The sequence below is a fragment of the Polistes canadensis genome, unplaced genomic scaffold (genome assembly GCF_001313835.1).
Source record: "Polistes canadensis isolate GaletaPanama2010 unplaced genomic scaffold, ASM131383v1 scaffold_557, whole genome shotgun sequence".
NCBI lineage: Eukaryota > Metazoa > Arthropoda > Insecta > Hymenoptera > Vespidae > Polistes > Polistes canadensis.
The window spans coordinates 25,640-38,816 of record NW_014570104.1 but is presented as its reverse complement, the minus strand read 5'-3'; the positions used below and the strand labels follow the sequence as shown (position 1 = coordinate 38,816).

At 32.2% G+C, this 13,177-nt stretch overlaps 2 protein-coding genes across 2 annotated transcripts; one reads left to right on the top strand and one right to left on the bottom strand.

The window, feature by feature from the left end:
- Positions 1-477: 477 nt before the first annotated feature.
- On the top strand, positions 478-3,428 carry LOC106792688 (putative mediator of RNA polymerase II transcription subunit 26). Its single transcript, XM_014759189.1, has 3 exons — positions 478-559; positions 918-1,097; positions 1,338-3,428. Exons 1-3 carry the CDS (start codon positions 542-544, stop codon positions 3,426-3,428), a joined length of 2,289 nt encoding a protein of 762 aa, XP_014614675.1. The 5' UTR covers positions 478-541.
- A 1,623-nt stretch (positions 3,429-5,051) lies between these two features.
- LOC106792692 (sialin-like) lies at positions 5,052-9,600 on the bottom strand. Its single transcript, XM_014759192.1, has 9 exons — positions 9,360-9,600; positions 7,485-7,690; positions 7,079-7,300; positions 6,915-6,999; positions 6,666-6,832; positions 6,455-6,604; positions 6,239-6,371; positions 5,762-6,015; positions 5,052-5,647 (listed from the first exon to the last, which is right to left on the bottom strand). Exons 1-9 carry the CDS (start codon positions 9,430-9,432, stop codon positions 5,342-5,344), a joined length of 1,596 nt encoding a protein of 531 aa, XP_014614678.1. The 5' UTR covers positions 9,433-9,600; the 3' UTR covers positions 5,052-5,341.
- Positions 9,601-13,177: the final 3,577 nt, after the last annotated feature.

Sequence of the window (13,177 nt, the reverse complement as noted above, 5' to 3'; positions counted from 1 at the left end):
CCCCCAACCATACCTTCTCTTCATCTTTTCAAACGTATTTCCGTTCGTTCTAATTTTCATTCTTTAAGAACTTTCTTCGAGACATATTTTCGATTTCATTTTTAATTATGGAAATTTTCAGTTTCGTGCGCGTTGCATGATAAAATCTTTTTTTTTTTCTTTCTTTCTTTCTCTCTCTCTCAAGGATTTTTTTTTCTGAAATTTTTATTTATAACTACGACGGAGTGTTATAGCGTGAAGGAATTATATTGAAATTGGTACAATTTTGTTGTTTTTTTTGTGTGACTTGTCGAACAGAAAAAAAAAACAAATTAATGAAAAAGATATAGGTGGAGTATAAAATTGTAGAGTAATTTAGGAAAGGTCGTCAAACATGATATTATAGTTGAAGGAAGAAGGAACGTTTGGGGATCATCAAGGTTATGGAGAAGGATGAGAAGGGAGTTTCTAGTAGGTGGTGGCTGAAAGTTGTGTCACTCTATATATAACGGCAGTCAACACCCCACGCGGTATTGAGAACATTCACCGCATCTGCGGTAACATGGTTTCCAGTTGCAAGGTACCTTTACTTTCTATACGCGAGTCTTTTCCGTTCTTTTTTTCTATCCTTATTTTCTTCCAAAAATTCATAGCAATCACATTTGAGAATCTTTATTTAAACAAAGTTATTATATTATATATTTTCTTTTTTTTTCCAATAATTTTTTAGTGAAAACGAAAGTGTTTTATTAACGAAAAGTATTTCAAGTGAAAAGTGATAACAATTTATTAACTCAGTGTGCACAAACGCGATTATTAATCTTGAAAAAAAAAACACAATAAAGCATAAAAATAAATTATAATTAATTAATAATAATTATATATATAGGTAATTAAAATAAATTATAGTTAAATACTATTGTTTGTTTGATTTTAAGATGACGCCATGGCTGATGGCAATCTTTTGTCTCGTGACAGCAGGCTGTACGAATGTTACGGATCAGCAAGCATCGGAAAGTACGCATAATCATCAAGTGGCTATCTTGAAACAGATCAGGAAGGTTAATGAAGACGGTTCTTACACATATGGATACGAAGCTGGTGATGGATCATTCAAGGTAAATTAATATTTCTAGTAATACTCTTCTAACGTGTCCCAATTATTAGATCATAATTATATCGATCGGTAGATTAGAAATAATATAATTAAACAGAGAATAAAATACATTACGGGGGAATCGTTTGTGTATAAAAACACAAATTAAAAATCTAAATTAGAATAGATTGATTAATAATAATTGTTTGACAATTAAAATTAGAGAAGAACGAATTCGTGATCCTAAAAGTTGTATTGTTAGGTCGAGACCCGTGACGTTCTAGGCAACATCAAAGGTACATTCGGTTTCGTCGATGCTGAGGGTGAAATAAAGAGAGTCTCGTATTCTTCCTCTAACGGAACGGGATTTAAAGCTACGACCGTATCACCATTACAGGAACACATATCGGTGGTCCAGAGTATTCCACGTGTCAATCGTACCAACACCAACAACAATAGTGGAATCAGTAGCAGTAGTAGCCCAACTGTAACAACAACCACAACCACGAAAAGGCCAAATTTGGTGTATGCTTCAACAGAATCGTCAACCAAATCATCGGTTGTCCAATCGATTCCAAGAACGAGAAAAACTGCTGCAACAACTTCGACGACAACTACGACAACACAGAGTACTAGTACCGAGTCAACGAAAAATATATTCAATCATTATTTGAAAGGTAATTCGAAAAGTAGGCCACGATTTATTATCAATGGCCAACAGAGACCGATCGGAGTAGAGGAAGATCCTGAGGAAGCTGAGGATTCACAGATAAATCGGCCAAGTACCGAGGAAAGGAATCCTGGATATCGGAGAATTTTATTTGCCAAACGTCCCATAGAACAAAATTTCAGACCGATTACTGAAGATTTTGTTGAGAAAGATGACGAACCGAAAATATCTACCGGTAATAATTTGAGAAGACAACTTCATGAGGATTCGACTAAAGCCAGTACATCGATTGATAATAATAACAATAATAATAATAATAATAATAATAATAATGATGAACATTCTGACGTTTATGGTGGTGCATTGTCCACCACACGGCCATTGTTCACAACTACGATTCCACCTAGGGTTCTTCAACGTATTCCTGGACCACGTTTAGAAAGACCGAAAATATTTGTTAATCGAGACAATATGGGGCCTGCTAGATTCGATGATGGCAAATACGAAGGTCCTAGAGTCTATGAACCTGAACAAAAATCACCATTAGAAGAACAAACTTCTACACAATCGATTCTGATTCGTGGTCCACCGAGAATACCTGTTGAAAATCGAGAATATCTTAGACAAACCACTGAACCTATATTTGTACGTACTCAATCAGAATCCTACGTACGAGAATTACCACAGAGAATTTTGGTACAACCTCAACAAAATAATATCGAGGATGAGCCACAAGCTTACAGACAAATTCCAATTGGTAGACTTTTGTATAGGCCCGTAAGCAATCAACAACAACAGCAGCAACAACAATTATACAGTACCACTACAGATGCAAATGTTCATTATTTATCCGATAATAATCCAACTGTAGAACCAGAAGAAGAATCTCGTTTAACCATGAATCAAAATTACGTCAGACCTAGACCATATCCTCGACCATTGATTTATCAAGAATTAGAAGCACGAGTAAGACCAATTGCCAGACCAATTCCACAATCACCAGTTACTCAAAACATCGAAGATCGAGAGTATCAACAAACAACTCCCGATTATGTTTATCGAACTACACCATTAGCTTTACCACCTGAACCACCAAACCCAATAGCACCTCCACTCAGTAGACGAGATTTCCAGATATTACTGAGACGTCTTTTGGTTAGCCAATATGGTGTACAAGCTCTATCCTATCCTAAAACTTATTTGGAAGATGCTCTTTACGATCAACAACCATACCCATCTTATCAATCAGGATATCAAACACCCCCCATACCAAGACCTGATCTTGCTACATACGATCAACAAGTAACTATGCAATATGGTGATCGTGTTCCATTGAGACGTCCAACTTATGCTAGAGGATTGAATCCAATTTATCAAACTCATCATCAGTACGATGATTACCAAGATGGTAGATTTGCAAAACGCGTTTACAGACAAAAGTTTTATACCCAAGAAATAACCGACGATGGAGATGAAATCTTACCAGCGCCTATAAGAGAAGCCTTACTTTTGCGAATGCTGCAACTTGCCATTAACGCTGAACGACCAGCTGTGGTAGAAAACACCATGATTAGTACAACAACGCCTGCTTCGAGATATAGGAAGACTGGTCCGGTCAGAAGCGTTCAAATTATTACCGACGAGTCTGACGATGACAAGGACGTTATGAACAAAAAAATGTAACTCCTCCTATTCTCACTTTTCTTTCTATTCTTTTCTTTTTATTTTTATCAAAGTAAAAAGTAACTCGTTAAATGAAAGTAATTAATAATAATAATAATAAGAAGAAGAAGATTCCGATCGAATTCATTCAATCAATGATGACAAGTTTAGAAACAAACTGGCAGAACTTTTAATTCTGATTTTTTTTAAGTGACAAGAATAATTTTTAATTAATCAAAAGAACGATCGTTTTCGAGTATAACTTAAGTTTCCGTCCAAAGATTTTTCATATCTTATATTTTCTAATTTTATTTTTAGTTTTATAAGATAATCTCTGAAGTACGGTGTCCTCTCATCCATTGTACATACGTTAGCTAAGCTAGTGTAAAAAGAAAAAAAAAAAAATATATGTAATGAAAATAAAAGAGTGAAAGATAGTAGATAATCGGCCGTGAGAATTGGTTTCGTCATGTGCTGCCTGCCTCCGAGAGAGTGAACACCAAGACGGAATAATAACCTGCCTAAGTCTCTTTCTGGGTAATTAGCATCACTGCTGTTGCAACATCAGCCATGTCGGACGTGCAAACGAAACGTTGCATGCGTAAATGTGTCTCTGTGTTTGTCTATGCGCTTATATATATGTATGTGTGTGTGTGTATGCGTGATATTTGTTAATTCGTGTGTTTGTTGAGAACCAAGTATGACGGAAATCACGAGATCTTTCTTGAATTTCTTGCTAAATTCTTCATGCGACTTTTTTACGCGTTCTTTGCGTTTATTAAATTTAATTATTTTCTTTTCTTTTTTTTTTTTTTTTTTTTTTTTTATTTTAATTGATATACGAGTCAATATAATATTTTGTTTTATGTAACAGTGATGGTGAATCCAATGCACAAGTGCATGTAAATTTGTCTCGAATATAGTTTATTAATTATTTTGAAAACATTTATATATTGGCAAAACATAGAACACAATTTTTAAATGATTACAATAATTTGAATGACACTCATTTAATTTTTAAATAAATCTCAGAGTGTAATTCATTATTAAAAAACAATCATATAATAAATTTATATTATACATTTAATATATAAAATTATTTCATTTTAATTCTGTTTGTTTTTTAAATACTATTTAATTTGAATCCACTGTTACAAAAAAAGATTCACCATTGCTATATTAAAAAGTGATTTTCTGTATTCCATGTTTTATGATTAATTTTTGTCATCATAATTTAAAAGAATTCAATCGGAATGAAGTAAAAATTGTTCCAATATTTTCATTCGTCCGGATATGCGTGCTCGTGAAAGGTTCTTATTAAAGTGACGTAGACATTCGACAGGATACCAAATTTCCGGCATTCCATATAACCACTTCATTGACATAGCACATAGTCAATTTTTCACACAGGATCTGGACAAGATAACAAGGAGTTCCACAACGAATTACCTAATTAGGCTAACTGTTGTAGTCGACAATTTTCTTTCTCGTGGAAAGTTGACGACTGAGACAAGAATTCGTTGTCTCACGGTACACACATATTCATTTCTATGCATACATGTATTTATACAAATTTCACTAAGCCATTAAAAGAAACTGCATAAACCACGCGAATAAGGTGATAGAAAAGTATGATACATTTGCTTGTAGAAAATAAATCAACAACAATAACGACAACATTGCCGTTTAGTTTAATACACAATTATATACACGAACATTTAAATTTATACGAAATAGGAATAATATTAATAATAATAATAATAATAATAAAAATCATATATAGTGAGAGAGTGTACCAACAAGATTTCATTTAGGTACTTAATTAGTTCATTGTTGTATAATATGTACAATTCTCGAACTTATGGTAAAAGTAATACCGCATGAGTAATGTGAAATCACGACGACGAGATTGTTCTCGTGAGAACTTTTTTTTTTTATGATACTTGATTAATAGACGCAACAGAGATTTTCGAATGAATTGAGGAACTGCGCGGTACGTTTTTAAGACTTTCGATGTCATCGTCGTAAGAATAATGACTGAAGGGTTCGGTTTGTACAGCTACATCTTCGTAATCTAATTCGAGAGGATCTTGTTCATAAATAACGTCGTGACTACGTGGACGAGCTACCGATGGTATCCATGGTTGTGGTACTCCTTTACCTAACGCTAAAAATACAGCTGCTGTTGAAAGTAAAACTACTGAAGCTACACCAAAAACGAGTCGCCATGATCCAGCGATCTGAAATAATTGAATTCGCATTAGCACAAACCTTGTTAGTCCTATTATTAATCATTTGATTTGAATATTCGAATTAGTGTTTATACATTTTTGGGTATATCACAATTGACTTACCGAACCATGAAGTGCTTGGGTGACGAAATAATTAGCAGCCAATAAACCTGCTGCACCTAAAGTCGAACAAAGAGCACATGCTGCAGCAGCACAAGCTGGGGATTCAGCTGGTGCCAAATCAGCAATGGCAGCAAGAGCCCCAGCTGGTGCTGTCCCAGATACCAAAAGTGCTGCAATACCTAACCAGGCTGCACCTAATGCTTGACAACCCGCGTATCCTGCTACGAATAGTAACGCAGCTGGTATGAAGTGTGCTGTGAAAAATAAAAAGTTAATATACATACGTAGAAAAAAAAAACCATTGTTGAAATGTGTAGAGTGATTAATGATAACGGTGTTGAGAAGATAGCGAAAGATAAACAATTTTATGATCGTAGACGAGTCGTTATAAAAAAGTAATGAGTAATCAAATAAATTATGTCATGTTACTTGAATTTGTTATCATCGAGATGTTAAGTAAATTGTTAACGTACGTACCTGTATAGACGACCAATTTTCTTGCAGTAGTTGTTGAAACAATTCTAGACTCTCGTACATGATCTACTAAAAGACCACATGTTAATGCAGCCATGAAGTGTCCGATGTGAGGTAAAGTAGTCAACACGGAATCCTAAAAAGTGTTGCAATATTTTGATCAATCATTTAATTACTTTCAAATATTTATTAAAAACAATTCATGCATAACAAGCTCACGTTAGCTGTCGAAAATCCATAAATAAGTTTCAAATATTTCGTCATTCCAAGTGCAAGAGTAGCATCGCCCCATTGATTCCCCATAGTTGCAACAGCTGATGCCCAAACTGGTACAGATCTTAATAATTTTCCCCAAGGAATTACAGCTGCCTAAAAACGTTGCAAATACTTTGCTAATTTAGACTTAGATGATTTGATATTTCATTCTTACATTTGTATCATGTTGATAAGATTTTGGTGTGTCTTTGACGAATCTACCAAAAGCGAAATACCAGCAAAGAGCTAGAAGTACCAAACCATAGCAAAGGGAATCTCGTCCGAATGTTCGAACCACTGCTGTGCCTAACCAACCAGTTAAACAATATCCAACGCTGACAGCTTAAATAAAGAAATAAAAAAACCAATGTATTTATTTATTTATAGTTTGATTGATTAAATGATTGGTATGTTAATTAATTACCAGCGTAACAGCTGAAATATGAACTTCGAGTGTTGCTTTTGAACCAGGTCATTGCGAGCATGTGAGCAGCTGGCATGGTTGCACCCTATAAATAAAAAATTATAATTTAATTAATTAATTAATTAAAAAGCGCGATTGTTATTTTTTTTTTCGGTTTCACTTACAGTACAAAGTCCTTGAAAGAGACGTAATGCAACGTGTGATGGTCCTCTCCAAGCAGCTGGTACCAATAAAGATGCCAAACAAGCACTAAGTACTGCTCGAGAAAATACCATAGAAGGACCTGATCTACCCCATACCAAACAACCCCCTAATATTGGCCCTGCCACTTGACCCCATAAAAAAGCCTCTCGCATTATGGATTCTGTTCTTTCTTCCGGTGGTAACTTTTAATATAAATTAATATAATCATTATTTTTTTCAAAAATTAACATCAACATATTTTTAAATATACAATTGTTTAAATCATTTCCATTGAATTATGAAATTATGTGAACATTTGTGTATGTAATGATTGATAATATTTAAAAATTGATTTGAAATGATTTTAATGAGGATAAATTTGTATACCTCCAAGAGGATAACTTCGAAATCTTCTGTACGATTTCGACTGCTGATATTGACAAGCATGTCACAGTGCCAGGAAGTGTCGATAATGGCATGGTTGTCTTCCTGTTTAGCTAGCAATGCAACAGACGAACTTACTTCGACTGCACCACACAATGCAAATCCTACTGCAACCAATGCAGCTACGATATGTCGTGCTCTAACAGCAGCTAAAAGGGAAGACAACATTTTTTTCATTTTCGAACATTTTATTGTCTCTTCCATGTTCCTTTTTTTTCGCGTTTATCCTAGTCCTATATTTTTATGTGATTTTTATATGATTTTGTTTCGTTTCTCAATTATTCTTTTCCGAATTTTTGTACAATTGTTTTTTTTTTTTTAACAATATATTTCTTTGTATTTTTTATTCTTATTATTTTGATAACGTTTTTGAAATACTTTCATAAGAGAAGAAATGAACAAGAAAATGTACAAAAAAAAAAATGCAAGTTAGAAAACGGGGTATTCGCGACACGCGTTAATTTTGCGATTCCGAGCTCGACTATCTCGCGACATATGTTTGTCGAATCTCTTCTTTATCTTAAAAAAACAAACCGTAAACTAAGATAGAAAGATAGAAGATGAAAATCTTTTTAACATACGTTCTATATACAATTAAATTGCATTGAAAGGGGTTAAAGCGTAATATCAAAAATGAAAATTAAAATATTAAGTTGTAATATATAAAAATGTTGATTATATATTTTTGATAAGACAGATAAGTTAAAACGTCAAAATTAGATATGAAAATGTCTTTACCAATTAATCATAATTTATATTTCATTGGTTGCTAATAGATTTATTTAACAAATTGGTATATGCATACATTTATTCAATTGACGTTTTTATTTTATTTTTTTATTATTTATTTATTGTTTTATTACATCATGTATAAATATAACAAAAATTATATTTAATTAATTTTTATTAGATATTTACTTTAAATATTAATAATTCCATACGTTTATTTAATTGACATTTCTATTGCAATGCGTATAAATGAGTAGAAAATTCAAATACAAAAAGAATTGAAATAAGAAAAGTTAGATGAGATTGAAAAATAGAAAAAGACAGAAATAATGAGGGGGGGGGGGAAAAAAAGAAAGAAAGAAAGAACGAACCTCGAACTTCTTTAGCAGCTTGTTTTATTTGGATACTTCCACGTTTAACGAGGTGAACACTACCTCTCTTTACGATGTCTGCCATCTCACAAACTTTGTAAGAACGGTGAATACAAGATTGACATCTCCCTCTTTCTTATCATTCTACGTTTAGCAAATTTTGTTCTTTCTTCCTTTTTTTATCTGACGAATCAACTATCTCTCATACGATACAAAGAGGAGGCTTCGTTAAAAACATATTAAATTATATATAGGTGACCCCCAACTTTGGTTCGATAGTGATGTAACTACAAATAGGCGTGCATTTTAAACAGATAACGTTCGTACACACCTATCCTCGTTTAATCATTTTATTTTCACGTGAGACTTTATATATTTTTTGCACAATCGAATTAAATTTCAATTGTTTCTATTGCTAGCAGAACATTTCATGATTGTTTTTTATTGCTATTATTTTATTAATAATATTTTTTAAATTAGGCATTATTGTTTCTAATTAATTAACAATTTAATAATTTTTATATTGTTCATTATTGTGTCGAATTTATTGAAATCGTTGTAGACGTCATTCAAAGTATGAACCATAGTTATTTCTGCACTCATTTTGTTCTCAGCTAATATTTCATTTAATTTACATATCACACATTATATTGATTTAATTTAAAAATATTAACAATAGATATATTTGTATTTTTTAAATTTCATATTAATAATTTACCTTTCATTTCGAGAGCTGCATGTCTCAGTTGAACGCTACCCCTTTTAAGTCTTACGAGAGCTGCCATGATCATCGAATTAACAAACTATTCGATTGATTTTTCATCGTGTAATTAACATATTCTATGCACATTTTTATCGCGTTTGTTTTATCTCGTTCTCTTTAAATTTCAAGAGAATCTATCCGATCGACCTGAGTAACTCAAAGTATACTGAGCTTTTTATTATATGGTAGCAGAGTGAATGAACGTCTCCGTTAACAAGACTTGATACAATAAGTACCCATGCTGGGTCAGCCTTGAAGCACCGTTTCAGCCCAAGTATTGTAATATTCATATACGTGTGTCACACACTTATCAATTTCTAAACGAAATATTAAATGATACTTAGGACACATGACGCTATTTTTTAACTATACTTCAGTAAGGTGATATATTTATTATAGAATACAATATGTAAAAATAATTAAAAATTGTATTTTAATTTACTTTTACTCGTTTAAGGATTCGTGATTATACTATAAATAAACAAAACAAAATAAGCAAATTGTATAAAAATTCGAATGAATCAAATGATTAATATTACAATTTTATGCATTGTACTTATACATTTGTCATCGTCAATGAGTTCACTTCCAAATTTATTATTACTCGATAATAGTCGATGATTATCAACAAAGTTAAAGTTGGTAACTTCATTCCCGACATCGTCGGTAACCAAAGTAGATAAACGTATTCGGTAACGTACTGCAGGTAAATTCAGATTACCTGCAATCAACAATTGTGATCAAAGATTATCAATGAAGAAAATATACAGGTGTCTGGTATGCATCTTAGAAATCTTGATTTTTTTTTTTATAATAGTACGAGATGCTATATAACAGTATACAAAAGTATAGTTCTCTCTCGTCACGTTTCATTTATTAAATAATCCATTTTATTTAATAACAATCTTAAATCATATTACTAAAAAAATATGACGTTTGTAAATTTATAACGAATAGAAAACATTCGAATGTTAGAAGCTTTTTAAATGATCCAATAGATATCGTTGAAATCGTTGTTGGAGAGGGGGGGGATGAACCACAAAGTTCGTAGGCTTCTCGGGTAGTGCATTGTGATTGGTCGACTTGGCTGGTGCAGGTCAAGCGGCAGGATATACATCGGTGTCGTTTGTCATACGGTTGAAACCATAAGAACGATATCGCGCGCGTCCTAACAGAATAATACACAGAATTTAGTATTTTATTATTTCAGTTATAGAAATAAAACACATAGGAAAAATCATTTGTCCTTCGATTAGTTTAATGAACCTGTACAGTTCGAATGTATAACAAGTGTTTCTCGTGAATGTACCCAAAAAAAAGAGAACGTTTCTTCCTTCGGATTACGTACACGCGTGCGTGACTGTGTGTGTATGGTGTGTATGGTGTAAGTGCCTCTAAAGCATGTGCATATATATGTATACATAAAATATGTGTATTATGTGCTTTCTTTGGAACAGCAAGTCTATAAAATTTACGAAGTGCAGGATTACGTGACGATAGTTTTGATAAGAGGAGGAGGAGGAGGAGGAGGAGGACACCGTTTAATAGGAAGCTCAACGAATTACTTGAAAATATTTCAACAAGGATATAATAATACATATTTAAGGTAAAACGTTACTGTTATTTATACATATCGCACGCGTCTCTGTGTGTGTGTTTTTTTTAAACACTTTAAGGTTTAATTTTTAACGTTTTATATGTATTCACACTTTGATATAGATTCTAACTTATAATATATTTATATAATTTTGTTGAATTTAGTGAGCAAGGGTTATTTCTGTTATACATCTGTCTTCCTTTCTCAACGTTTTTCTCTTTCTTTTTGACGTTTTTTTAGACGCTTAGTGTCCTTTTCTTTCTAGGAACTCTTTTCCTGTATACCGGCGTCTCTCTCTCTCTCTCTCTCTCTTTCTCTCTCTTTCTATTTCTATCTCTTTCTCTGTCTCTGTTGCTGTCTCTTTCTATGGTGTTCTCTTTCCTTAGTTCCTTCCTTCTCTTTCTCGCCTCTTCTTCCTCCTACCTTTTCGGAATGCGCACACGGGGGGTCCGAAGGTTCACGTGCAACAGGTCTCTCTCTCTCCCTAGCGAAAGTTTCCAAAGAGATTTACTATACATAATAATTTGTTATTATTTTAATAATGATCAGTTGTTATTATTATTATTATTATTATCGAACAATTAACTTTATTACTTGAGTTTATTGTTTTTATTTCGTGATCCATTGATATTTTTCTTCTTCTTTGTTTGAATTTCATTATTTATCTAAGGAGAAGATACTTTCACTGAACTTTCATTTACGAAAAATGTGTATTATTCGGTTTAATTTTGATTCGTCCCGTTTTTCACTGAGCTTTCATTTAAGATTATAATTATTTATTATTTATATATATATATATATATATATTATATTCTATGATCACACATTTCTACTTAAATTATTTATTTAATAGATTTTAATATTGTGCATATTCATTAATTTCAATTAATTTAGCGTTATATTTTGTGTGTATTTCTTTTTTAAAATCAAATCAACAGAACAAATATTTTTTGTATAATCCAGAATACATATTTATACTTAATGATTTCATATATACGATATATAGGATTTACATTTTTATATTGTAAATTAATTATAATTGAAATTCACATTTACATATATCTTTTAATATTTTTCTTTTCAAAATTAAAGAAAAACAGGACGAACATTAACTTAAAGACCATCACAAATCAGTACCCAATCCCCTTCTCACCCCCCTAACCTTCTCACCATTAGCATTCGTATTAACAGTATTGTTCAATGTGTATGTTCATTACAGATTGTTGTAATAAGAATTTGAATCTAATTTTTGTTCTATCTAGTTTGATATTTATTTAGTTTAACGTGTTGATTTGATTGGACGAGTTATTCCATCGGAGTGAGAGAGAGAGAGAGAGTATATATAATTTCTATAGAATCTATCCTCGTGGTTGGGTTTAGTTCTTCCGGTAAAAGAGTAAGAGAGACAGAGAAAAAGAGATAAAGAGAGAAGATAAAGGAGCAACAGGTATTCGAGAGACGAGTTTTCGAGCAACTCTCCTATAGTTGGAATCTGGAAACTGTTTGGCGCGTATATCCTCCTCCTTCATCCCCCCCATTCCTCCTCGTCCACCTTTTCGTTATCTTTGTCGTCGTTGTGTTAGGACCATTGTTATTATCTATCTTTCTCTTTCTTTATATATTCCTATCATCTATTCGTTTCTCACTCTCTCTCTCTTCCTTTTAGTTTTTCTCCGGAAACCGTTGGTAGTAGGCGTACTTGTCTATCTTTCTTTCTTTATTTCTTCTTTTTTTTTTTTTTTGATTAAATGCTACCTACCTACGTTCGTTATCAATGATATCTTCTTCCCTCTCTTATTTTAACGCAATCTAACTCTTACGGATAGATTAAAATATTATTCATGATGATTTCTACATTTTATTTCTTTGTTTGTTCATTTGTGCGTTTCGTGCGTTTGTCAATTTTATTTTGTTATTATTGTTAACGCGAAGAAAAAGAAGTATTTTGTTCGATAAAAATTAATCGTGAAATTGAAACCTATCGTTTGTATCTATCTATTGCAATTTTATTTTCTTTCTTCTCGTTATTTGGTTTTATTATTTATTTAGTTTCTTTTTTTTGACAAAGAGTTTTTAATATTTCTCAAGCGTGCATCAAATATAAAATTCAATCTAGTTGCATAATATACGAGAACTAAAATTTGTTATATTTTCTTTTCTATTTAGTTTGTTTAAT

Coding starts and splice junctions, on each gene's coding strand:
- LOC106792688 (XM_014759189.1), top strand. Junction 1,098..1,337: donor CTGGTGATGGATCATTCAAG/GTAAATTAATAT, acceptor TTGTATTGTTAG/GTCGAGACCCGTGACGTTCT.
- LOC106792692 (XM_014759192.1), bottom strand. CDS start 9,432: ATGATCATGGCAGCTCTCGTAAGACTTAAAAGGGGTAGCGTTCAACTG. Junction 7,301..7,484: donor TCGAAGTTATCCTCTTGGAG/GTATACAAATTT, acceptor TTATATTAAAAG/TTACCACCGGAAGAAAGAAC. Junction 6,833..6,914: donor ATATTTCAGCTGTTACGCTG/GTAATTAATTAA, acceptor TCTTTATTTAAG/CTGTCAGCGTTGGATATTGT.